General features: G+C 47.2%; 1 protein-coding gene across 1 annotated transcript; it reads right to left on the minus strand.

Moving 5' to 3' along the window:
• Positions 1–208: 208 nt before the first annotated feature.
• Positions 209–27,221, minus strand: LOC144105370 (neprilysin-1-like). Its single transcript, XM_077638505.1, has 10 exons — positions 26,954–27,221; positions 25,760–25,932; positions 22,771–22,918; positions 16,823–17,112; positions 15,024–15,251; positions 13,190–13,477; positions 10,864–11,053; positions 6,428–6,634; positions 3,041–3,204; positions 209–532 (listed from the first exon to the last, which is right to left on the minus strand). The coding sequence occupies exons 1-10, from the start codon at positions 27,215–27,217 to the stop codon at positions 241–243; spliced, it is 2,244 nt and encodes a 747-aa protein (XP_077494631.1). The 5' UTR covers positions 27,218–27,221; the 3' UTR covers positions 209–240.

Below are 27,221 nucleotides of genomic sequence, written 5' to 3' on the forward strand. Positions count from 1 at the left end.
TTGACCGAGCTTGAGAAGTGACTATATATGTCCATCTGTCTATGCTGCTTCCTTGATCTACAAACTCTCGTGAGACGACTGGTTCTACGAGACAGCCTGGAGAGTACTAATACGTATATCGTTCTGCGTAACAACGACTCGCCTTTAATGTTCAGGGTTGAAAAAAAGTGAAGGAGGCAAACAAAGAACAGATGACCAAAAAAAGAAAAAAAAAACAGGACAGACGCGGGAAAAGGTGCTTCAAGCCGTGCACCGGCGCTCGGGGTTCATGGGCGACCCGCGTGCGCAGTGGAAGGCTTCGGCGAACGACTCGAAGTCGGCGAGCGGCCGGTTGAGCCGCGCCTTGGCCGGAGCCCACGATGCCTGCTGCGAGACTGAGGCCACGTCCTCGTGCGGCTCGCAGAAGGACTGCGCGTACAGCAGGTAGAAGAGCTGCTCCGAACTCACGCTGGGGAGGTCCGGGAAGTAGAGAGCCACGTCACGAAGCCGGTGGCCACGCTCCGACTGCGGAGTGAAGGTCACCACAGCTGTCCTGCGTCGTCGAAATGGTAAGAGTGAGGGAAACGAAAGCATGGTGCCAGCGTCTAAGCGGATGAACCAGTGGGCAACGCAGTCATGGGCGACCGCGACAGAGCACGAAACTCGCCACTTGAATCAATCAATCAATCAATCAATCAATCAATCAATCAATCAATCAATCAATCAATCAAATCAGTCTGTCAGCCAAAAGCAGTCTGTCCGTCGTCAGCCAGTCAGTCATAATCAGTCTGTCCGTCTGTCAGTCAGTCGGTCAGAATCAGTCTGTCTGTCTCTCTGCTGTCAGTCAAAATCAATCTGCCAGTCAGTCAGTAAAAATTCTGTCTCTCTGTCAGTCAGTTAAAATCAGTCTGTCTGTCCGTCAGTCAGTCCAAATCTGTCTTCGACATTGTTATTGCGCTACTCATGGTTTACACTAACAAGAACGACACATACAGACAGGGCGCAAGCTGTGCAACTGCCAATACATATCCCTTCTCTCTGGGTACACTTCCTCGCCGAAATCGCTTGCGCCTTGTCTCTATGTGTCGTTCTTGTTAGTGTAAACCATGAGAAGAGCAATAACAATATTGAAGATTACACACTACCTAGGCCCATTCGAAGCTCTTCTCAAATCTGTCTCTCTGTCTCTCTGTCCGCCTAGCTATCTATAAATGAAGTTACTAATGGTTAAATCAATCAGGCAGTTCACCAATATTTGCGTAATTTTTTCTTCATTAAACCAAAACTTGTTTGGTTTACGTTTATGGGGAGTTTTTAATGTTTCAAATCGACCCAGGCTATGAGGAACGCCGTAGTGAAGGGCGCCGGAAATTTCGACCACCTGGGGTTCTTTAACGTGCACTGACATCGCACAGTACACGGGCCTCTAGAATTTCGCCAGCATCGAAATTCGACAACCGCGACCGGTATCGAACCCGCGTCTTTCGGGTCAGCAGCCGAGCGCCATAACAAATGAGCCACCGTGGCGGCCAAACCAAAACTTGTATCTGTGACTTTCTGTGCGCTATTGTGTTTCGGCTGCTTGCTTTATTTACTCTGCTTGAATTTACTACTGCTTGTTGTCGAACTCATCTGCACAGCATGTATACACCTGACGGTGAATTATCGCATGAATCAAAGAATTAGACATTTAATTGATCTACATGACTGTTTAATCAAAAATTTACAGAAGTATCGAGCTATATGAACCAATGCCACAACTAGCATACGTTGAAGTTCACGTTAAATAAGCCTTATGACCAGCGCAGTGAGAACTGATGCTGAGAGAGAAGTACAACAAGGCTATTACTTGGGCTAGTCGGTTGCTCATATTAACGAAAACTTAATCGCACAAAAAGACGAGGGCTGTGTCCTGTTTCTGTTTCATCGCCATCATCAATGTAAGTACAACAGCAGTGGATCATTAAACATTCCAATGGTTTCGCAAGGCTTAAATGTTGTTTCGTTTTCCACTTCATAAAGTTACGAAGCATCGATGCGCTGCCGTCAAGGAGGAAAATATGCAGAATAAAACAGGAAAGTCCATATCATCTGAAGTGAAAGGGCTGCTCCTGGAGACCTCCACTAGGGCGCTCATTTTCTCTGTCTTCTTTCTCTCCACCGATCCTTTCTTACCTCATGACGTAGTTCATATGCTCGCCGAGAGTTCCTTCAATTAATGTACGCTTCCATTCATTTCCTCATAAATGCTTTCGTTTGCCATAAGGACACAGCCTTACGTCGCGTGCTAGTTGCGCCGCGTCTGTTGCAGCTAGGCACTCCGGAGTACCCGGGTTCGAACCCGACCGCGGCGGCCGCGTTTCGATAGACGCGAAAAGCAGAAAGCGCCCGTGAGCTGTGCGATATCAGTGCATGTTAAAGATCCCCAGGTGGTCGAAATTATCCCGGAGCCCTCCACTACGGCACCACTTTCTTCCTTTCTTCTCTCACTCCCTCTTTTATACCTTCCCTTACGGCGCGGACATGCGAGACATATGAGATATGTCAGACAGTTACTGCGCCATTTCCTTTCCTCAAAAACAAAAAAACCGACCAGGTACTCCAGACCGTGTCTAAGTGAAGCTGCATAATCCAAATATGATGAGGGTTAAGATGTCTACTTTACCTCCCTTCTTTGTCTAATAATAAATAATAATTGGTTTTTGGGGAAAGGAAATGGCGCAGTATCCGTCTCTTATCTCGGCGGACAACTGAACCGCGCCGTAAGGGACGGGATAAAGGAGGAAGGGGAAGAAGAAAGGAAGAAAGAGGTGCCATAGTGGAGGGCTCCGGAATGCTTTCGATCACCTGAGGATCTTTAACGTGCACTGACATCGCACAGCACACGGGCGCCTTAGCATTTTGCCTCCATAAAAACGCAGCCGCCGCGGTCGGGTTCGAACACGGGTACACCGGATCAGTAGCCGACCGCCTTAACCACTGAGCAACCTTCTTTGTCTCAGTTTCTATTGCGCCGTTACAGCATGTCGAATAATCAAGAGTGGAGAGGGAAAACCCCGACCTGTACGCCCTGTGGACCGCCCTCAGGACCACGTGGTCCATGACGCCGGTGCGCAGGCAGCGGAGCCCGTCAACGGCATGCCCCTCGGCCGTGGTCATATTGCCGTACGCACTCTGGAGGCAAGTCCGGAGCTGCCCCAGCTCTTTCGTCCACGTGGCGCTTTCCTGTGTGTATGGCCCAGGGACCATGGCCCAAGAAGGACAAGTTATTCCCGCGCTTCAAGGATCTAGCCGCGGCTGCTTGTTTAGTACCTTCACCACAATGAATAATAAAAACGAAGATTATAGTTTAATTTTTTTGGCTCAAGGCTGGCTTGGCTGAGGAAAGCCATGACTAACCAGTTTGGTCTGCACGAGAAGGGGTCAACCCTTAAAAAAATTTCTTTACACAGTCTGTAGACTGTACATAGACGTCTGTTTATAAAGTCTATAGACTCTCTATAGACAACAGAGACTCTACAGAGAACAGCCTATAGGCAATACAATTTCTATTCAACTTATAGATTTATGGCCATACACCTTTAGGAGACTTTTGTCTGTGGACAGTCTATAGACAATGAACAGACAAAAATATCTATAGAAAAAAAATAGAGTCTATAAGAAGTCTATAGACTGTCTATGGACCATTTTTGTAAGGGAAGGAACCAGTGTTTGAAGCACTTGGCCCCATAGAAGCCGAGCTACAGGCCAGGGGAAAACAACTCACCAGAAAACCGGTTGGTGCCTTTCGGTGGATAGGTGCCGGTAGGTAATAGGGTATCAATCGGCGGTTGAGCATAATAATAATGAGGCTCCCTCAGCTCATACCTCAGGAGCTTTTTCTGTGCTGTACACAACGCGCAAGGTTAGAAAGAAAATAGTTTCCACGATATTCGAGTGCCATGCACATGATGTGCTGGCAGGGTTAGTGAAATCTTCCCCGTTTGGTATGTAGTTATTATTGTCCAGTTGCTGTGCCGCTCTGCTGAGGATGTGCTTCGAAAAGAACGTGCGCTCTCCCATTGAGTTAGCCGTGATAAACGACTCAATAACTGCGCGATATCTGGAATCCTCCTTTGCGGTGAGCAAGCTGTAGCGTTTGCTCCCTGCTCACATTCTCCTTTCATATGCTTGTGTTTTTCATGTTTTCCCGTCGACGACACTGCCAAAGCCACCGACCCCATTTTTGTTGCATCATGTGCACATGTCGGTTTAGAAAAAAAAAAGGTCACTTTTCGAGACCATGAATCACGAGGGAGGAAAACAAGTGTGGCTGCCGGGCGACTTGTATGGTAGACATCTGAGCTTTCGGCTTTCAATCATGCGTCCGGGTTATTTTACGCTTCCCGCTCGCGACTGCCGTTTCCTTCGTTTAAAAACCACGGTTACTAAATGCAATGTTGTGTAACGCCTTCTTGCGCTGAAGAATTGTGTATACAATGTACAGTGAAGCCCACAACGTTATAACATTTTCTGGGATTAACGTAAAATAAGTCATGAAATAAATAGATTCACTTCACACAATCAGCAAGGATAAAATGGGCTACGGACGTTAGTGAACTGCATCTTCCATTAGACTCTAGGAGTGCAACTATTGGTCACTGAGGTGCCTAAGTGCTATGAGATTACCAGTCACAGTTACTCTCTGCACAGACTAAGAGCTCATTGCTTGTAGTATGTGATGTATTTAGTCCCATTTTCCCCTTCTTTGGCAGAGTGCGGGTTCGAGGGATCCGGAGGCTGTACAGCTGTAACTGCCACTTCCTCCTAAGATAGAAAGTCGCGTGAAGACATTTTTACTTTAGTGGAAACATTGGGTTGTCGCTTAGGGGGTAGCTTCCTATATAGTTATCGACAACAGATAAAGGACTCATCAAGGCCGCTGCGGTGGCTGAGTGCGTATGGCGCTCTGCTGCTCGCCTGAAAGACGCGTGTTCAATCCCAGCCGCGGCGGTAGAATTTCGATGGAGGCGAATTTCTAGAGGCCTGTGTACTGTGCGATGTCAGTGCACGTTAAAGAAGAATCTTGAAACCGCGCAAAAGAGACAAGGGACGAGGAAGAAACCAAGAGGACAGAGATGCATTCCAAGATGCATTCTACTAATAGTCACCAACTAGCCCGCCTCTCTCTATTATACTTGTTGAAGAAGCCCTGGTGCAGTCGAAATTTCCGGAGCCCTTCACTATGGCGTCCCTCATAGCCCGAGTCCCTTTGGGACGTTAAAGCCACACAAACCAAACAGAAACCACAATCATCATCACAATTTGGCGCGAATTTACAGCCAGACGATTTTCCTCCGCTAACCGTCCTTCTTAACTCGGAGCTTCGAGAACGGTGCCACTCCATAACTACACTCTCAAAACTTACTGCATTTGGTTTGGGGTCGCAAATACATTTATAATAGTTTTATGTTAAGGCTGTGTCTGCTGGCTGTGTTTTAGATAAATTCTCTTCGGGCGTCCGGTCGACAGACATTTTTTAATGTGTGCTATGTTTCTGTCGCCTCAGAATAAGCCCCTTTTTTCCCACGAATCAATGCCACTGCGATCAAATCCAGCATTTTGGGGGTCGGAATTCTATGATAGTGGAGGTCGTCCTTGCTCTAGGCATTGGAGTGCATGAAAAATGTCCTGTCAGGAACATTATAACGCCAAGGAGGCAAACTAGATATCTACAAATGCCATTTTTGCATGAGTGAAGATCATATTATAATGTCCTTTATGTGCATATAGCCGTAGAAGGACCACAGAAGGGAACCGTGTTTAGCACCACAGAACTCGCAGGGTGCGGTGTTAGCCGGTGGGTAACAGGAGGTTATTGGCATGAATGAAAAACAAACACCATGTGTGCAGATGTAAAAAAAAAGGTTGCTAACCAATGACTGGCGAGCTACGATTATCTTAAGCAATAGTAGTAGAGCTTTATAGGGGAGAGGGGATAAAGAAATGATGGAGAAAAGAAAGTAGCAGAAAATTGAAATCGCTATGAAAAGTCAGCAAGCGTTCGGTAAAGTTACAGCCTATCGTGCAGGCTAGAGATCCTCAAAAAGCGGACCAGTGCCATGGAGACCTTCAACGCCGACGATCGCCGCGGCCAGTGGGCGAGAATCTTCATTTCCGCCAGTGGGCGTAGGTCTAGATGCTCCAGTGCACGGCAGAGAGACTGTCTTTTGGCGCTGTAGGCAGGGCATTCACAAAGAATGTGGGCTATAGTCTCATCACACCCGCAGATGGCACATGCAGGATTGTCGGCCATACCGATTAAGAAGGAGTAATGGTTGGTGAAAGCTACACCAAGCCACAGGCGACACAGCAAAGTTGCTTCACATCGTGGTAGGTATAAGAAAGAAGAAACATAGGCGGGTGAAAGTTGTGAAAAGGCCGACCGTGTATATGGCAAGGAGCTTGCCTGGAATATCCTGTAGAGCGACCTGGCCATGAGCAGGCCCACAGTGGAGATGTCCAGGAAGAACTCCCTGCCTCCGAAGTCCACATCGGCGATGGACATGGGAATGCCCAGAGTCTTTGTCTCCGGCTCGAAGTGGCACACGAGCTCCAAGTTGGTGTCGAACACGCGACCTCCCGATCCCACCACGTGCTTGAGCCAGTTGGTGACCTGTCGGAAGATGAAGCATAGGGGTCGGCGCGACCATCATGCAGAATTAATAATAAAGCATCTGAGGTCACGACTCGGTCACTGGTTATGGGTCTCCTCCGACATATTTATATCTTTATAACCAAAGAGATGTATTGATAAACGAATTCTGATTTTCATTTGTTCGCTTTAAAACTAAAAAAAGAGGATAACAATAGTGCGACGAAACAATAGAGATTTTCACGAACTATTAATGTTGTTAATGCTCATGGCTTTTGGCTTATCACTTGTTGAGGCGCAGCTGCAAGATGCTGCGCAAAGTATGGAACCAAGTCTATGGTTTACGGTTTGCGGGGGCTTCACGTCCCAAAGCGACCCAGGCTATAAGGGACGCCGTAGTGAAGGGCTGCGTAAATTTCCACCACCTGGGGTTCTTTAACTGGCACTGACATCGCACAGCACACGTGCCTCTAGAATTTCGTCTCCATCGCCTCCATCGAACCTGCGTCTTTCGGGTCAGCAGCCGAGCGCCGTAACCACTGAGCCACCGTGGCGGCCTTAATGGAACTAAGTAAAACTCTGCATCACATACTGTTGTGCAGACGATACAGTGATGCCGTTCCATCTGTGCTTCGGCTGCATTAGTTCGTCACTGACGTAATTTTTGTGCAGTGCATTTCGGGTGCCATTCACTGAGAAGGTCGACGATCTTAAATAACGGTAGTAACTTTCAGATAAAATCACCGCGAGGTGTGGGTACTGGCAACTTAGGGTCGCAGCCATGCGTCTAAACTAGGTGGAAATGAAAAATAAAAATGGGTTAACGGGTGCCTAAATAGCTTTAATGCGTTGTAAGTCCGGGAGTCTTAAAGTATATTCATGAATTACCTAGGTTTTGTTTTCAAGGAATAAATAGCGGACTGTTTGAAGATCCGTTCTATTTATTTATTTGCATTAAATAAAACACTACTGTGCTAAGAAAGCGGAAAAAGTAGGCTGATAACAAGCATCTAGGACAGCATTTTCGATCTAGTGGACAGGCATGTTAATTGACGCCCTCCTTACAGAAAGGTGATTTCCTGGCCGACACCATCGAACAAAAAAATTTAAAAAAGAGGTGCCAAAAGGGTATAGAGAGAAAAGTGGCAAGTTGAAGAGCCTTTTTGAACCCAGATAGGTGCGACAAAATTTTAGACATACAGGGTCAAAGACGCAAGATTTTGATGAAGAGGATTCTGGTATGCGCACTTTTTAGTATGTAACCTCAGCCACTAGATAACTGTGCGGTCTTTGGAAGCCATAAAATCAATTTTGTAATCGAGGGAGAAAAAAAAATCAATGTTTCGATAAAAGTTTTTTTTTTGTTGCTATTGAGCAGCTGTAGTGGTGAAAATCAGCTGTTCACAAACGTGTCTAAATTAAGTCTTTTCGCAAAGAAAACATGAAAGGAGGGAACTATTTGAGTTCATACTGTTCCAAGAAATGTCTTTTTTTGTTGCAGAGATGAGTTCTACCCTGTTTGTGACTTCAGTACCTGTCTCACATATTCGTTTTCCGTACTTTTTCCTTTTGCTTTAGTTATGTACTGTCCATCCCGCACGGGCATCGATATCTGAAGTATCTTGAAATAAAAAAAAATCTACTAGTACACAGGTCAACACAAGAAAATCCACTCGTTCGCACTGCAAGCGCAATTTCGACTGGCTTAAAAAAATTGGCCCCTGTTTTTCCTAACTTGTTGGCTAAACACCAGCTTTCATTTTTAGTGACAAGTTATCCTGAACTTCTTAAAATGCTCCAGACTAGTCACAAAGCGGAGTGTGACATGAAGTGTTGCTGGACTCACGAGTAGCACTGTGCATAAAATAATAATTAGAAGTTGGAGGGAGCCACATTATATATTTTCCCGGTGCACGCGAATCAGTACCGAGGGGAACGCGTCTCTACGACATATACATAGCTTTTCCCTAAAAGAAATGAAGAAGCTGATTATTGGGGGAAAAAGAAAGCGCTCGCGCCACCTCTCGGGTCATTTGTTACACAAAACAAAACCAAAGCTTTAGGCACGTGTCGTTAGATGGCAGCCAAGTGGTCCTTCGATTCTCATTCATTACTGCGGATTTCTTGCGTTGGTGCTCAGCACAGCTCTCAGTTGACGCCTCGAGACTTTTTCCTTTACAACCCCGCTCCCTCGCGAGGTGTGCTTGAGAGGACCATAATGAACATCTCTAAAAAGGAATTGTAAAACCCCACTAGGCCGCACCTCGAATTAGAACTTCCGCCACGCCATCTGTTGCTGATTCAACAAGCCATCCACAGCTTTCTGGCGTGAGTCGCTTGGCGGAGCTTTCAGTCGATGCTTTCTGTTTTGCGGGCTAGCAATATACTGGAAACTGGCGTTGATATACGTTGCAGGTACTGTAACTCACGTGACGTCTGACAGCAAACATACAACGGCAATTAATTATTGTAGTCGGTTTCTCCTGTGAAATAAACACCTCAGGCTATAAATAAAAGGAATGCATCAAGTGCCATTTCTCGTGTAAGTTCGATATTAGTAGTTTCATAATGTACAGCTTTCTCGGGCAAAAATTTTGAAAGTTGGAAAATTGTAAGACAGTTGTTAAGAAAATATTGAAGGTTTTGGTTCACTATTCTTATATATAGCGAAATTTTTGTTTTAAATTGTTTCCATCGATCGCATCGATAAGTTCAGGCTGCCATAGAAAACCAATGGGGTGGTACACTTTTGACGATAGCAAAAACGTGAAAAAAAAAAAAATACCAGACTGCCGTCGGGTGCACTCCGGATGTATTGATCGTTATGGTGAAATCTTACATTATATGAGAAAATTGCGTTCATAGATGGTTTCCCGCTGAAAAGTGCTTTTGCCCAGATTTGCTAGGTATGTGCATGCACAAATTCTGAAATAATTGGCGAGCACTGAATTTTGTGATGGGGCTTCCCGTCATTCTTCTGACTAAGCTGCAGCTTTTGGAAACGCTGACCAGAAGCAGCGTTTGTTTATTCTGGACAAGCTAATGACAAAACCTGTATTGTCATAATATCATAACCCCTCGAGAACCCATCGAATTTTAGGGAGACCTAAATTTCGAGAACTGCCAGCCCTAAACGAAAAAAAAAATCATGAAGAGAAGGTTTTCGGGAAAATGAACTTTACAGCAAACATCAAGTGGTTGGTTGTCCAGCTACTTTCTATGTACTCAGTCGATGAAGAGGCCTAAAGACACTTCTCATTCAAATATGCTGACGTTTTCTCCATTACATTGCATGTTGTTTTATGCAAAGGTAGCAGGTGTGTACTGCTAAGCCCTGTAGGCGAACGCTGCGCTTAAGAGCGTCACATAGCCAGGATAAAAGGAAACGTGGTTTAAATTCTGGCGTGATCTTCATTTAAGAAATTTGTGCAGTGATGTGTAATAAAAAGCTTAACTTCACTGTCCCCTTGTTATCTTGAAACGATCCTCATACATTACAGCTCCCTTCAAACTTGACCGCTACTCGTGACGTTCATAATCGCAAATGGTGCGGCGGCGAAATATACAACCGAACTTGAGCCCAGGCAGAGCCTCAGCGTATAATCAAATTCTTGGGAGTAAAGATGCCTTCGGCGAGGACGTGTCCAACATTCTTGAACAAAAATTTTAAAAAGTGGAAAACTGTAAGATACTGCTATATGAACATTGAAGGATAATGGTATATTCTTCCGATATGTAGCAAAATCTTTTTTATAGTGTTTGCATCGCTCGCATCAAGCAGTTTGCCATAGAAAAGCAATGGGGAACGCTTTTGATGATAGCTTAAATGTTAATAGAAAGAAAATGCAAGGCTGCCGTCGAGGGATCTACGGATATATTATTATGGCGAAATCTTACAATATATGAAAAGATTGCGCTCACAAACTCTTTCCAGTTCAAAAATGCCTTTGTCCAGAATTGTTGGGTATTTGTAGGTGCTCAAACATATATACACAGGTCATGCTAAATTCATACTTGTCTTCACTGCTGTGTATTATATGGTATCCTTTGCTGGTGTTAGCAACATTGAACATGAGACGGAAGGCCGTTTCCCAGGCGATAAGCTGCACAAAAGGTAACGTAGAAGTATAAATGCCTCTTTCCGAAACACGTTGCAGTGCCAGTAAATGAAGGGTGGGAAAGGAAGCATAAGTTTCGTTTGGGAATACGGGAATAAGGATGGCTGGACGGTTAAAACTAAGGGGACGTACCAGAGTGTGCCTGATGGCCACGTAGGAATGTATAATGTGCCTCCAGTCTACGGTCACGGCCTGTGTCGGTTCGTAGTACGCGTCCACGTCCGCCATGCTGTTGAAGTAGGACTTGTCCGAGTCTGCGATGCTGTCCAGCACCCGTTCCCGTAACTCCTTTGCTATGTCCGCGGACTGGAATAGCGACATCCTTCAGGGGGAAATAAGAGCGTAGCTGTACTCTCAAGCAACCACTCGAGCACAGACACACGGAAAACTCTTTCAGACAGTTACGGAGTTGTCGCAATTAGAAATTGATTACTAGTAATGATGTAACGAGAAGGACGTGCGAAGCAGAAAAAAAATACAGATCTTATGTTCTGGACCCATAAGCTACCCGCCGCGGTGGCTCAATGGTTAGGGCGCTCGGCTACTGACCCGGAGTACCCGGGTTCGAACCCGACCGCGGTTGCTGCGTTCTTATGGAGGAAAAACGCTAAGGCGCCTGTGTGCTGTGCGATGTCAGTGCACGTTAAAGATCCCCAGGTGGTCGAAATTATTCCGGAGCCCTCCACTACCGCACCTCTTCTCTTCTTTATTCTTTCAGTCCCTCCTTTATCCCTTCCCTTACGGCGCGGTTCAGGTGTCCAACGATATATGAGACAGATACTGTGCCATTTCATTTCCCCAAAAAACAATTATTATTATTATGACCCATAAGCTTTCCATGCGGTTCACTCCAACAAGTTATCATTCAGGAGGGCACAGAGAACACAAGTAGACTCAAACTGCCCTTTAATTGATAATTATTCGCGAAGCACTACTGAACATCTCTCGGTAATATGCGGGCAACGAGTTTCGCGTACCTGATGCAATGTAGCGGTCTTTATTAGTTTGCACCAACGTTACATACCTAAGAAGCATGCAGCACAAGTGGTGCAAGACATCTGCGTTCCACAGGCAAACGAAGATTTTGGATTGCGCGTTTACCACTTAAAGATGTCTAACTTCCGTGTGTTGGATATCCAGAGAGCTAATTCGTCTAACAAAGGCTTGTACCGCTAGTATGCATGTAAAGCTCCAACAGAAAACGCAGGAATTCTCACTGGGCAGAATGCTGGTTCAATTCTCACACCATTTAGTGCAATGCGTGACAATTTAACCATGTCTCGAATCCATCTAATTCGGACTTCTGCCCAAGCTTTGCCTATCAAGGTTGAGGTAGCTGACTGTCCGCACTTAACTCAAGATCTTGCTCAAATTGATAACACTGTTTCCACCTCAAGGCGTGGCACAACACAGAGCAGAGGACGTACTGGCGCCACAGTGTGTTTATGTGTCGTGTCTGAACGCTTGTCTCTTAAGAACACGGTGCAGCATCTAACTACCCTTTTGAAACCGAACACTCTTTCCTGCGCTCGTGCGACAGGTACTGCAAAATAACAGTCTTCCTTTTAAATGCCTAACTTGTCCTCCCGCGGTTACTGATTTCAGGTTATAAACTTTTCCAAGTGCATGATCGCAGCATGTACAGTCAGCAGCAAAAGTTTGTAGGAAATGTCTCCTCGGGAACAAATTTATTGCAGCGATACCGGGCGACCCAATCTGCTGCTATTGGTACCAGTGGATTAAGAATGCGCGTCCCCTGATACTTTCAGGTGTTCCAGGCAACTGGTTCATACGGTGGCTCTGAAAGAAATATCTCCGCCCGCAGATTCTGTGATGTTTGACTGCGCACTGTTATTGTGCTTTTTTCTTTCTCCTTTCTTTTACCCCCCCCCCCCCCCCCTCTTTGATCCGCTTTCTCAAGGTAATAAGATTTGCCGGGCTAACTCGTTCAACACTCATGAAAGGTGTAATTGATGAAGTTACACCCTTAATCAACCCTTCCTCAGTATGAACCAACTAGCCCGGCAAATCTTATTGCAACATATTTCTATTACCATGGGCTTTCCCTATATACACAAGCAAGATCGGACGCAGCGCTATTTTGTGCACGTCTAACTGCAGTGGACACATGTCTGTCCCGGTCTGCGCTTCTAAATGCCACGTGTGTTCCACCATGTTGTCTTAATCCTTTCGCGCCGTTAAACCCTTCATTCTTAAGGCATGGAACAAATATTCATCCACGGTTTGAAAGTTAACGCACCTTTCTATTCTTCATAAACTCGTAGCCTTACGTCACCACACGATCGCTGCTATGTGTCCCGAGACTGGAACTGGCAGACGTAACGTTCCTCACCGGTAAGAGCTGCGCACCACTGCCTCCTTCATCGTAGCCTTACGTCACCACACGATCGCTGCTGTGTGTACAGAGACAGGAACTGGCAGGCATAACGCTACTCACCGGTAAGAGTTGCGCACGACTGCCTCCTTTATCCCTGCCTTCGCTACGACGCCCAGGCGCGCAGTGTCGTTGAAGTGTTTGACGAAGGCGAAGTTGAAGAGGCGGTATGTGAGCAGTGCGCATGCGACCTGGGCCCGCTCCCGGCGTTCGCTGGCGCTTCCCTCGTCGTTGAGAAGCGTCCAGAATGGCCACATGTGCAGGTGCAGAGCGTAGCTGAAGTACGCTCGCACCACCTCAGCCTTCGCCGACTGCATCAACGTTGCCACGTGTTTGGTGTACGACGGGGACCTGCGCATGTCGGTGATTATAAATACCTCAACGCTGATCAATTCTGATTTCAATTTCTATTTTATTCCTGTTTTATTCTGCAATGCATAGATGCATCACATCAAACTGCCACACGGCTATAACCACTCTAGTGGCGCCCCCATGCAGTTCAATTACGTTATTTTGCAATTGGTGAATTTTGACATAAGCTGAACATTGCTGACGTCTTCGTCTTTGCTCGGGATCTTTTTCTGCGAGTTTGCTCCTTCTAGTATGGTTCCTACCCATTAAGACTGCCAGTTGTCAATTAAAATACACGGAAGGATAATATGCGCTGTTTGACAATATACAGGGCGACCAAAATTAATCTTTACAGATTTACTAAAATTAGGTACTGAGTGATAAATGCAGTCCACCTATACACATAAGTAATGAAGCCAGGGGGACTCAAAGTGAGATGGTAATTGTCATCGTCAGACACCTAATTAACTAAATATATAAAGTAACTTTATTAGCAATTGAGGCTGGAATGAGTGTCTATATTCTAAACATAGAGGCGGTAGCATTTCTAGACTACTCAAATTGGCATAATTCTTATACAGCACGCGTGTTTCGAGATATTCGCCCCCAGAGTTACCACCGATTGCGCGTAATTACGTATGTAGGCGTTGGCAGTCGATGGGACGCTCCTTCCCAGTGTGACGGAGTTATTACACGTCGAGCGTCTCTTCCATTTCGATGCGCGAGATTGAAAGGGAAAAACAGCCGTCAGCTTCACCGGCTGCACTACGTCGTTGGCAGACGAAAAGTTTGCGTCACACCGGGAGGAATTTTGCGGCGGTCGTCACCGCATTGCAGGAGCAAGTACGCGGACGGAGCTGAGAATTTGGACCAGAAAATAACCCAGAACACACTCGTGCTAAGAAAATTCAACTAAATGGAGTTGTGCTGGTTATGACTGCTTCGTTGTTTCCAACATGCCGGCTTACTACAGTCACTGCAAAGTTGATTACTCAATTTTAGATAAATGGGCGTCTGGCGGTGACAGTTATCACCTCACTTTGTGTCTCCTTGGCGGCATAACTTGTGTTATGAGCCATAGCGCAGCAACAAAACAGGGGACAAACACAAGCGCTTGTGTTTGTCCCCTGTTTTGTTGCTGCGCTATGGATCATAACGCATACCAACTAGCCCGAACCATCACCTTGTTAAGTTATAACTTGTGTGCGGGCGTGGATTTCCCGTGCATCTCAGCGCCTAGTTTTTAAAAAAATCTGTACAGATTGATTTTGATCACCAGGTGTAAGAAGAGTTCTAAGGTTTTGCGAATGCACGCGGGTTCTCTAGTGCATGTAGTGCAATAGAAAAAGCATGCATTAGGAGATAAATTATTAATTATTAGCAATAGGAACAGATAGCATCACTTTCTGCCGCACAAACATCAAAAGAACGACGAAAGGGGCGACTATATAATTTTTTTCAATTACCGAAAACTTGATGCAATTATCCTCAGTGTCTTTACTCGCCAGCCGTGTGATTTTGTGGTCACCTTGTGAGGTCTACGTACCTGATGATGACGCATGTGTCGTCATCCACTTCCAGGTAACCGAGGAAGAAGGACTCCAAAAAGCGTTCCCAGCGCCACTCTCCTTTCAACTGAGAGGCCAGAGAACCGACCGTGGTGCGAGAGAAGTTGCTCAAGGACTTGACGTGGTCGTCCGGAGGACCGCTGAACTTCCGCAGAGACCATGCAAACTGGAGGGCTTTGTCCACAGTCTTGGGATCTTTCTTCATCCTTCATCATCCCAGACATGTCGCCAGAGGAGGAGGAGGAGGAGAATAAATTTTATTTAATAACAGAGATTAAAGCCTTCCCGGGAGAGCTGCTCAGTCCAAGAGCCCTCTGTCCTTTCCTTCCATCCTAACCCGGTCAATCAGTTCGCGCTGCTTATCAGCTCGTGTGGCTAGAACGGTGGCCTTCCAGGAGGTTGGGGTGGTTGCGTTTTTAGTGAACGATGGGTAAATAACTATTTTTCTAGAACAGGAAAGATACCTCTCACCGCGTCATTACTCTATGGAAGCTTTGATGCCATGGTTTCATCCGCAGGGACAAGGTGAAATTTTACGATGGGGTTGCAGGGTTTGGCGCTTTTGTATTCAAACAAAGAACCGAGAAATCTCCACTGCCAAATTTCAATTACATTCGTTTCTACAGAACGGCGACTTCTAAAATTTCGTCCGCAAAGACCTGGCCTTGTGAACTACTTCTGCAGGTACGGTAACTCCACAATGGGCCGTGTAATCCTCATGCACTGTTGTGTGGCGAAATTGGATATGAAATTGGATCTTCTTTTCGAACACCTTTCAGTTCGAAGTAAACACAGCATTTCTTGAACTTTCTTTACCAAAAAGAAGTTCGGTTTGGTTTGATTTCAATGGTTTAATTTAAAGTTCCAAAGTGACTCAGGCTATAAGCATGGATGGATGGAAAACTTTATTGCGCAAGTGAGTTTGGACCCTTCAAGGGCTCAGGGGCACCACACAGCCCTCACATTACACGCATGTGTCCAGGCCTCGAAGAGCATGGCACTGGCACCCCAGTTCACAAAGCGAAGTTGGGTGTCTGGGTCCTGCGACGCAAGAAGGGCGGAAGCCGTAGCGGGGGGCTGCGGATAATTTCGACCACCTGGGGTTCTTTAACCGAAGCAATGTCCTCGAAAAAAATCAATGTGGATTAGCTCAGCTAATCCAGGATATAAAGATCGAAAGCTGTCGGCCGTCATTGTGTTCACTGTCGTTGGCATTGACAACGTCCTAGACGCCGATGATTTTGAGGAAAGGAAGGGCGCCTAACTGGATCCCTGGGTCAGTGGACGCTTCAGTCGCGCTTTGAGGTACGTGGCGGTGGTGAGAGAGCGATCTGGGCTGCATGCATTAGCGCTGAGAACGTTGTTGCAGACACGCGGCACTGCAGCAATAGGCCACAGCGTTCACTGGGTGACCAATCTATCGCGATCAACCATTAACTGTCACCTGCCAGGGTGGCAGGGTGGGCGCGCTACCGGTGCAGTGTGCGGAACGTACTCAACGTTAGACGCCAAGCCGCGTCTGCTTGGCTAGATCAGGTGGTCAGGCAGCAGCCGCTCGGCGACGCGGCGAAGTCATGTGATGCGTTTCTATGGCAGCGGCACAGCAAGGGCGTTCAATATCAAACTGCAGACCACGACCAAATCGGAGCCGCTAGGCCAATAAAGCTTTCGCTTCAAATGCACTTCTTTGGGGTGGTAAGAGGCGATCGACTCCCTGCCGGAATTGCATCTGGCCCTGCTCAAATGCGCACAACAAGAGCATGCAATATAAACTCACAGCTTCTCTACGATGCTTTTGTGTCTTCTCGAGGCCACTCCGGGCATGCCCAGCACTGCGTCCCCGTCGACCACCTCGGGCTCCTTGAGCACGATGCAGGTAGCGTCCGTCAAATGGGAGACGCTCACTTCGAACAGGGGAAAAAGCTGCAGAGTGCGGGACACCTCGGCGGCCCAGGCCTCCGGCAGCCTGTGCGCCTTGTCCACGTCCCGCAGGTACTGAACCAGGTCGTGCTGCAAGGTGTCCTCGTCGTGCCTCGAGCCATGGCAAGCGCGGAAGAACTGTGAAGCCTGCAGGAAGTAAGCGGAACAGCAAATGCCTGAAGGCGAAATCAAGACCAGAACAAGCAAACAAACAAGGCGCAAAACTCTAACCAGATATGTAAAAACCGCTACTTGTCCACAGAAGGCTCCTCGTGGAATTTCAAGGAGTCATGGATGCCGTTCCTTCTTCTCGTGGTGGTTAGCGAGTGCGTCATCAATTGCTGAAGCACTCACTAGCGTCGCCCAGACTCTCATTCTCCGCAAGCTTCGCAGCAACATCCTTCTTACCCCAGCTCGCCTGCACTTCTTTCGCATGCGGTCTGGGCACTGCTGACCCAACTACACCTCAACCTATGCCAAACTTTAGCAATGTCCCTTTCATTGCCCAGTAGCCCTCCGAACTCGATTCTTTCCCTTGCCCCGTGCTCCTACCTGCAGTACCTGACTGTCGTAGAGACCAACTTGACGATCAGCGTGCCCTGGAGCTCCATGCCCAGGATATTTCTAGCGTTTTACATGCCGCTCTTCACGATGCATTTCTCTCTCTGAAACATTCGCGTATTAACACGATAGCGCTAGGGGCTCGTTTCAGCGGAAAATTCGACGCCGTCGTAGTCAGCGACGGAGTGAGTGAAAAACTCGAGAAGCAACCTAAGAGGCTAATAGTCACGGGACCTTGTGCCGTCACCAGAAGCTTCTAGAAGACGTGATGGTAACTGCCAGCACCGAATTTACCTGGATGTTGCCTTAACTAAATCCTGTCTACACAGATTTGGTGCATCAAGTAGCCCTCTGTGCCCCACATGTGGTGTGCCCGCGGACCTTCCACACTTTATCTGTCGCTGCCAAATCTTTAACCATCGCAAGTCACTGTTAAGTGCTTTAGGACTCGGACAGGACGGTCCCGTGTACCTGCATCATGTCCTTGGACCCTGAAGGGATGCGGCTTCGGGTGCGCGCGGGACAAAAACATTAGTTTCCTTTAGAGACACGGGCTTGGTGGACACTTTGACAATCATGTGTGTATTTGTGAGTGCGTGAGTGTTGAGTATGCTTGATTCCGCCATTCACTTTTTCGTTTAAAGCGATAACTATACTCGCATAGCGGCACCGATTTCACCGTTGGCTGCAGTTTGACCTTCATTTGACCGGAGCTGCACCACCGCCGTCGGCTTGGCGCATGCGCTCTCCGCAGCTGGGTCGCCGCGCGCTTGGCTAAGAGGAGCGCCACGCTGGCCTGATCAGTGCGAGCTTGTCCATGCATGAGAGCGAGGCTGGGCCGTCTTCTCTGAGCGTTGCTTGGGAGCGGGAGGCTTTGAGCCGTCGTCGTCGGACAGCGGCGTCTGACCACCCCACGGGTATTGCCCGGCGAGCTGCTTCACTGGAGAGGGTCCGCAATGCCAAGCGCGCGAAGCTAGCGTCAGAGAATGAGGAAGAGCGAGCTGGTGCGCCGGGGCATGCGAGCCCAGACCCATGGGAGAGAACGCCGAGGAGCCTTCGTGCAGTGCACGCGAGCAGTACTATCGGAACCAGGCAGAGTTTGATCACCAAGCCGACAAAAATACTTCACCGACCATCGGGCAGTCTTCGTAGCAATGAAGGAGCAAAAATAAAGAGCGATACCACAGCTCAACGACAGTGTCCAACACTGTCGGCAACACTCTTGCAACTGTGATTAACCAGGCTTAAAGGGGCTGTGAAGGGGGCTCTAATAAAGTTGCGGCATGCCTGGGATATTGAAGCCCGCCGCTTCACGAATAGTCTCCAGCAAGGATTTTTTAAATGCGCTTTGTAGAAGCTGAGTTATCTGTAGTTAAAATTTTAATTACAGCGTCTTTGCGCCTTTCCCTCTTCTCTCGTCACTTTTTGCACGCTGTAAGGTAAGCGCTCCTTCGCCGACCCCCCTCTGGGAGCGGAGCTTCCGGACCTGCCGGAGCTAAGCGTTTTATTGGCCGCGGCCGCGGTAGCTGCCTGACGTCTGGAAGAATCTAACCAATGGCCACCCCTCACCTTGTCTACGCAGACGCGGGGGACGGAGGAGGGTGCGAGCATGAAAAAGTCGCCGGGAAGGGCTCGCCAACTTTGACGCGTGATTGTGGGTCGTCTGATGCGTGTAGAAGAGTATTATTTGGCTCTGGTTTTCATGGCAACACAGTGCAGTGATTAAGTTAGTTAATGTGCTCTCCTCGGAAGGCGTTTCAGAGCCCTTTTAACCACAGCATAACTTCATCTTTCGCTTGTATATCCAGGCTTAGCCACAGTTAAGCCACAGCCATTTTTTTCCCTTTACTCTCTTCTTCACCCCGCTCTTCTCCTATCTTCTCTTCTTTCACCCTCACCGGGAGTAGCATGGTAGACCAACAACCAGGCAGACCTCTCCTGTTTCATTAAAGTTTATCTCTCACAACCTCCTCAATTATGAGGTAATTGCTAACCATGACGGGTTACGGTTAAATTAATGATTGGTCGCAAGAGGATGTTCGGGAAGGGCAACCTGGGTCTCACAAGTACCAACGGTGGCTATGCCTGAAGCAGCCTCATGCAGGGGCAGTGGCGCATTGTTTAACCACTGCACCACTGCGCCAGGAGTGGCACGCAGAGTCCCAGCCATCTATGACTGTAAAGTGTAGAACGACCAGTTCCCCATGTATGGGCATTAACGCTATCGCCTCACGCGCTTAAGGCGGATCTTAAGTGCACACTCAAGTTTTTTTCGACATGACAAGTCTGTGCAAGGAGCGGTTTGAATCTTGCGCTCTGTGTCATGTTTCAGTGCATTAGTAGTGCAATCTGCAGAAGGTCTGGCGTTAGCGGGACCATGAATAAGTGTTGATGTCTTGAATATAAGCATAAGCTCTTAGTCGTCACGACCTCAAAAGACCATCTTTAAGGCAGCAAAAAAGGAAGTGCCGCATTTTAAACAGAGAGAAATACTCTTAAATCAGCTAGTCGTGTCACACGTGTCACGTAAGAAAAACAGAAGACAGAGAAAAGAGACAAGATGATAAGAATTGCTCACTGGTGTAGGAACTTATTCACTCAAAAGAGAAGTACGGCGGCCGAAAGCTATATCAGAGCTGTCCCGATAAAAAGACTGCTAGGATAGAGGGCCCATTATGCACGTCTTGCCAGACATTCAGGACGAAGATTAATGCGTCAAGAGGGCAAAGGTTCGACAGCTGTATCACTCCAGAGGGGCGCCTTGAACAACGCGGAAAGCAGAAATCGCGAAAGAGGGCAGAAAGAAAGAATGAGAAGGAAGGGCTCGAACACGCCACACATAATCTAAGGCGCCCAGTGGTCGATCAAGGAACTCCCCGTACCCCAGCGTACTGCACACACCCCTGGTGGCTGAAATTCCACAGGAAAAAAAAAGACATGTCCTTATTTTATTCATTGGTCAAGTGACTCTTCCAGTGCCATTTAACTCATTTTTTAGTCTGACCCACATGCACTTAGAGCTATGGTGTCAATAGTCCCCGTACCCCAGCGCACTGCACATACCCCTAGTGGCAGAAATTCCACAAGAAAAAAAAAAGACATGTCCTCATTTTATTCATTGGTCAAGTGACTCTTCCAGTGCCATTTAACTCATTTTTTAGTCCGACCCACCTGCGCTTAGAGCCATGGTGTCAAAAGTCCCCGTACCCCAGCGCACTGCACATCCCCCTTGTGGCTGAAATTCCACAAGAAAAAAAAGACATTTCCTAATTTTATTCATTGCTCAAGTGACTCTTCCAGTGCCATTTAACTCATTTTTTAGTCCGACCCACCTGCGCTTAGAGCCATGGTGTCAAAAGTCCCCGTACCCCAGCGCACTGCACATCCCCCTTGTGGCTGAAATTCCACAAGAAAAAAAAGACATTTCCTAATTTTATTCATTGCTCAAGTGACTCTTCCAGTGCCATTTAACTCATTTTTTAGTCCGACCCACCTGCGCTTAGAGCCATGGTGTCAAAAGTCCCCGTACCCCAGCGCACTGCACATCCCCCGGTGGCTGAAATTCCACAAGAAAAAAAAGACATTTCCTAATTTTATTCATTGCTCAAGTGACTCTTCCAGTGCCATTTAACTCATTTTTTAGTCCGACCCACCTGCGCTTAGAGCCATGGTGTCAAAAGTCCCCGTACCCCAGGGCACTGCACATCCCCCTTGTGGCTGAAATTCCACAAGAAAAAAAAGACATTTCCTAATTTTATTCATTGCTCAAGTGACTCTTCCAGTGCCATTTAACTCATTTTTTAGTCCGACCCACCTGCTCTTAGAGCCATGGTGTCAAAAGTTCCCGTACCCCAGCGCACTTCACATCCCCCTTGTGGCTGAAATTCCACAAGAAAAAAAAGACATTTCCTAATTTTATTCATTGCTCAAGTGACTCTTCCAGTGCCATTTAACTCATTTTTTAGTCCGACCCACCTGCGCTTAGAGCCATGGTGTCAAAAGTCCCCGTACCCCAGCGCACTGCACATCCCCCGGTGGCTGAAATTCCTAAAAAAAAAGACATTTCCTGATTTTATTCATTGCTCAAGTGACTCTTCCAGTGACATTTAACTCATTTTTTAGTCCGACCCACCTGCGCTTAGAGCCATGGTGTCAAAAGTCCCCGTACCCCAGCGCACTGCACATCCCCCGGTGGCTGAAATTCCTAAAAAAAAAGACATTTCCTGATTTTATTCATTGCTCAAGTGACTCTTCCAGTGCCATTTAACTCATTTTTTAGTCCGACCCACCTGCGCTTAGAGCCATGGTGTCAAAAGTCCCCGTACCCCAGCGCACTGCACATCCCCCGGTGGCTGAAATTCCTAAAAAAAAAAGACATTTCCTGATTTTATTCATTGCTCAAGTGACTCTTCCAGTGACATTTAACTCATTTTTTTTTTATTCAGACCCACCTGCGCTTAGAGCCATGGTGTCAAAAGTCCCCGTACCCCAGCGCACTGCACATCCCCCGGTGGCTGAAATTCCTAAAAAAAAAAGACATTTCCTGATTTTATTCATTGCTCAAGTGACTCTTCCAGTGACATTTAACTCATTTTTTTTTTATTCAGACCCACCTGCGCTTAGAGCCATGGTGTCAAAAGTCCCCGTACCCCAGCGCACTGCATATACCCCCTGGTGGCTGAAATTCCACAACAAAAAAAAGACGTCCTTATTTTATTCATTGGTCAAGTGACTCTTCCAGTGACATTTAACTCATTTTTTTTTATTCAGACCCACCTGCGCTTAGAGCCATGGTGTCAAAAGTCCCCGTACCCCAGCGCACTGCACATCCCCCTTGTGGCTGAAATTCCACAAGAAAAAAAAGACATTTCCTAATTTTATTCATTGCTCAAGTGACTCTTCCAGTGCCATTTAACTCATTTTTTAGTCAGACCCACCTGCGCTTAGAGCCATGGTGTCAAAAGTCCCCGTACCCCAACGCACTACACATACCCCTGGTGGCTGAAATTCCACAAGAAAAAAAAAGACGTCCTTATTTTATTCATTTGTCAGGTTACTCTTCCAGTGCTATTTAACTCATTTTTTAGTCAGACCCACCTGCTCTTAGAGCCATGTTGTCAAAAGTCCCCGTACCCCAGCGCATGGCACATACCCCTCATGGCTGAACTTCCACAAGAAAAAAAAAATATTACCTTGTTTTATTGATTGGTACGCGGGAGGTAGTACGAGAGAGCCGCAACTCACCTTGTTGTGCATAAGCGGCGTACGTGTCCACCTGAACTGGCTCCACTTGCCCAGGACAGAGCGCACTTCGACCAGGAAGTGACTGAGTGCGTCTTCCCTGAGCGAGGGCCTTCTTGCGTCCCCACTGCACGCATACTCGTGGAAGTCCCTGCGACGAGGATTAGCAAGAGGGGTTAGCAAAAACACGTGAGTCTAGCTCGCTTTATATGAAGGAGACTAATCCGTCATGGTTTCAAATATTATTATGAAGGCCACGCGCTGTTAAATCTTAACGGAAGATATGAGGAGCGTCATAGTTATTTATTTATTTATTTGCACATACTGTTGGCCTTGGGGCCGTTACAGTGGTGCGGTGTGACGCTTGAGGAATAACAGGTTTCCTTTTCATTATACAGGAATACAAAAATACAAAGACATCGCCATCTACACAATCATATTTCTTGCAGCGTAATGTCCCCCCGCCCCCTTTTTTTACAGAAGTAGCCTTAATAAACGTTCACTTAAAAAAAAAACGTACAGTTATTTCACACCGAAAAGGAAAGAGGAAAACTTTTGTACATTCCCGGCCTTCATCTAAGGCGAGATGTAATCACGAAGTGATTAGGCGTGACATTCAAAAAGAAAAAAAAACAATCAATTTTTAGTGTGAAATGGAGATAGCTTTTTCCAACGTTGTTAACGTACTGGACTGTAAGAGAGATGCTGGTATATCATTCCATTCTGCTATTGTCCTCGGAAAGTAAGAATCAGCGTACACATTAATGCGTGGGTTCGGGGTTTGGTAAGAGTATTCATTGCTTGCTCTAAGATGTGTAAGTTGTTTTGGGACCAAGTAATGGGAGCTATTGATATAGAAGGAATTTCTTGAGAGCTGAAACAAAAATTTTAGTCTGGTCCTTCAGTGACGTTCGGCTAGAGGTGGCAAATTGAGAAGACGCAGCATATCATAATGATTGTACAACTGCGTAATGTATAAAGCTCGCTAGTGAAACGTTCCTTACCGCGATTCCTATAATTCTGTATGTGTCCAACATATAGGCTACATACGTTCTGCGCGCATGAATATACATTGGTTTCTATATATTTTCCACATCCCATGAATTCCATATTCACATAATGCATTATGAGAGGTTCGTATGGAGAGTTTCAGCATGGCTATGCCGTTCTTGACGGACAGACTTTAACAAGATACAGGTGCGTGGGAAAACAATTACTGTTGAGTGATTAGTTCCACTTATCATTTGGGTTTAATTCCTGCGGAAGAAGAAATAAATGTCTCGCCGTGCATCGAACCATTTGGTTTAGTTTACGGGCGTTTAAGGTCCAAAAGCGACTCAGGCTAAGAAGGACACCGTAGTGAAGGGCTCCGAAAATTTCGACCACCTGGGGTTCGAACCTTTTAGTAAAATGGTTTGCCGGATCAAGAAGGAAAAAATTGTTTGCCCGAAGCAGCATCCCATAACTTCGTTCACTTTTGTACGCATAGTCGAAAGCTTTCGAAACTTAAAAGCGGGGAAGGACTAGCTCTCTAAATAAGGGCCAAGCCAACAGCAAAAAGCCTCACGACCAATTTCTGATATTTTTTCATTGAAAGCCACCAATTAACAATAAGCTCCATAGTTCTGCAGCTGTTTAAGCGGTCCTCAGGCCTGCCTCTACGAGTCAATTTCATTAGTGCGGCACCATACGCATGTGGAGCACGATAAGTAAAAAAAAAGTAAAGTCGCCGCTCATGACTGCTGCCTTGTTGACTTTTGAGCATGCGTGCAACCACGTCGCCTATAATGCACGAGGTACTCACGAGAACGCGCTGCAGCTACCGCGAGCCACAAGCTCCCGGCGTCCCGCATTTCTTTCGGTGCCTTGGTGGTATATAGTACATAGTGCAGAAGCTTGCACCTTGGACTGACTGCCTTGGTTCACCTTCGCGTAGAGCTGTGAAGGCGCCTGCCCTCTGACAGGGATCATTTCCAAGAACATTCGGCTGTCGGCATAGCGCCTTCACACAAGTTGTACATGTCCAGACAAATAAAAAGGGAGCTCACAATTTTTACTAAGCCAATGATTACAGTCTAAAGATGAGTAAAGAGCCCACTTTCCAGTGTTCTGCGAAGAAGTCATCCGTTGTATGACTAATTGCCGGCATAAATTTGGATGCACGAACGAATTAAATGTCTACAGTTTCCATATCCCGTGTCCGCCTTCCAGTGATAATACATTGACTGATCATATATATGTGGACATACCCTCACCTGGAAAGCTACAAAGGACTCAGTGCACCGCTACGCAAAGCGTACACTGCGTACCAGTCCGCACAGATAAAATGATAGGTTTTGTCATCCGGGCGGACTTAGTGGGAACAGTAGACGAGGTGGAGTAACATAGCATTAATAGAATACACGGGATTGCATGGGAGGTCCTGACAGGAGAACAATGGAAAGGCTTCGTAACTATCACGTGACGCCATACACCTCACTTCGCTAGGCTCAGCTGCAAAGGTTCACGCCTGAATGTCCCTCCTGCAAGAGACATCTTGTACCACATGGCACAGGCACGTCAAAATCTACGAAACATCAGTATACCCACTTCCCACAGTCCCCTACTATGTGGGAGGAGCTGATAGCTGACCCACTGCCAGAGCGCCAGTTATGGTTGGTGCACCACGCGCAGAAAGTCGCCAAGGATGCTGACATCCAGGACTAAGGTAACGACCCACAGGCATCGGTAAATCAAGCAAATAAGCTTACTATCATTTTCACTCTCTCTCCTGAATGGGCGCCCCTATTGATAGCGCTTGCGGCGTCTATGCATTGTTACACGATGAGGCGCAGTACGCATGCGTTCTACGCAGGCCTATGGTCCAGCAATAGCGCGTACATGACCGCAAATTTCCAGATTCGGCGCCCAAGTAAAAAGAACCTCGGCTGATGAGTGCGGGATAAGTGTTCAGTTTTGCACATTGTTCGTAGCTGTGCACAGCAGTACACACCTGCAGGGGTCCAGGCTCCAGGCGACGTTGCGGCGCAGGTGCTTGCCCTCCTTGGTGCAGTGGTCCGTCTGGCAGGAGAAGATGAACGGGGTCCTCGGGATGGGTGCACCCGGGTACCGGCCATGGCCAGGCTCGCCGAGAACCTCCCGGATGTACTGCCTCACTCGCTGGTGCTGCCACGCCGCGAGAGGGACGTGAATTACAACTGACCCGGCATGGACCCCTCGAGAGGCTCGTGAGTACTCGCGGTCGGCTTGAGTAGGTATGGTGAAGTTGTTTGTAATGGTAAGTATTGCATTAACTAACTGGTACGGGGCACGTTGTGCGAAAGCAGAATGCCCGACAATTTTGTGCAGTCAGATACAGTGCAATAATTGAGCATGAAATGCGCTTCGAAGGAGGCCCAACGGCATCAACCGTCGATCGTGACATCGTGGTCAGCCGTCTTGCATCCGACCGGTACCGCTGCCGCGGCAACCACGTTGATTCTGACCAATACCGTGAAAATTGACGCAGGTAACATTCCAAAAAAATTTTTAAGTTTAAAGCGCTCAGAAGTGCAATAATGCTCTCCTTAATGAGATTGCAATGCTCGTTGCAGCAGTGAGTCGTCAATTTGTACTTATTTTTGCGCAAGTATTCTGTCTTCCAGAGCCATGATGGAGCCTGAGGAGGCTGGGATGACTTTCTCTCCAAAATTTTACTCACCCACCCATTTCCTATTTTTATCGATGTTCTGGCTCGCAAAACCTGCCTCTGCTCCGGAGACTATTAACTGTACGTCGAGGAAGTATGTCTTTGCATTAGAACTCAAACAGCGTAAATGTTACTTTCCAGTTTTAGAACATGTTTTCCATTCAAATATTTCGTTAAGCTTTAAGTAACGGCAAATAAATTGCATGTTTTCTCAGCTGGCTAAACTGCACAGATACTTTGAAAATATGTTTGGCTGGAAGGTGGATTCCAGCGTGTGAGTAAACGATAGGTATTCAGCAGCAAGACGTTGGGCCCACCTATTTGGCCAACCTCTAGCCGACATGGTCTTCAATGCCAGAGCCAACCTTTGAAACGGCTTGCCTCTCCGATAAAAATGGACGTCGACCAGTGCCTTACTCTGTTACCAACCGTCGGCACATCGTCGTTAGATGCCCGTGCCCGACTGAGCATGGCCATGAGCGCAACGCGAGCTCGTACCTCTTCAATGCGCCCGTAGATGGAGCGCTGAGTGGCGTAGATGACCAGCGCGGCCGCCCCGATGACTGCGACCACCAAGAAGCCGACAAGTAAGGCGCTCTTGGTGCGTCCCAGCGCTTGGAACAGGTCCCGCTGGACAACCCTAGGAGATGCCCTGTCGTCACGACTGCTGGCTGCGACGCCTTCGTTGGCTGCGGCGACCTGCGGGGGCGAGGCGGCCGCGGCTGGCGATGTGCGGTTCACGACGCCTTCCATCTGTGTCATGGTC

This window comes from Amblyomma americanum, chromosome 9, assembly GCF_052857255.1.
Source record: "Amblyomma americanum isolate KBUSLIRL-KWMA chromosome 9, ASM5285725v1, whole genome shotgun sequence".
In the NCBI taxonomy this organism is placed as follows: domain Eukaryota; kingdom Metazoa; phylum Arthropoda; class Arachnida; order Ixodida; family Ixodidae; genus Amblyomma; species Amblyomma americanum.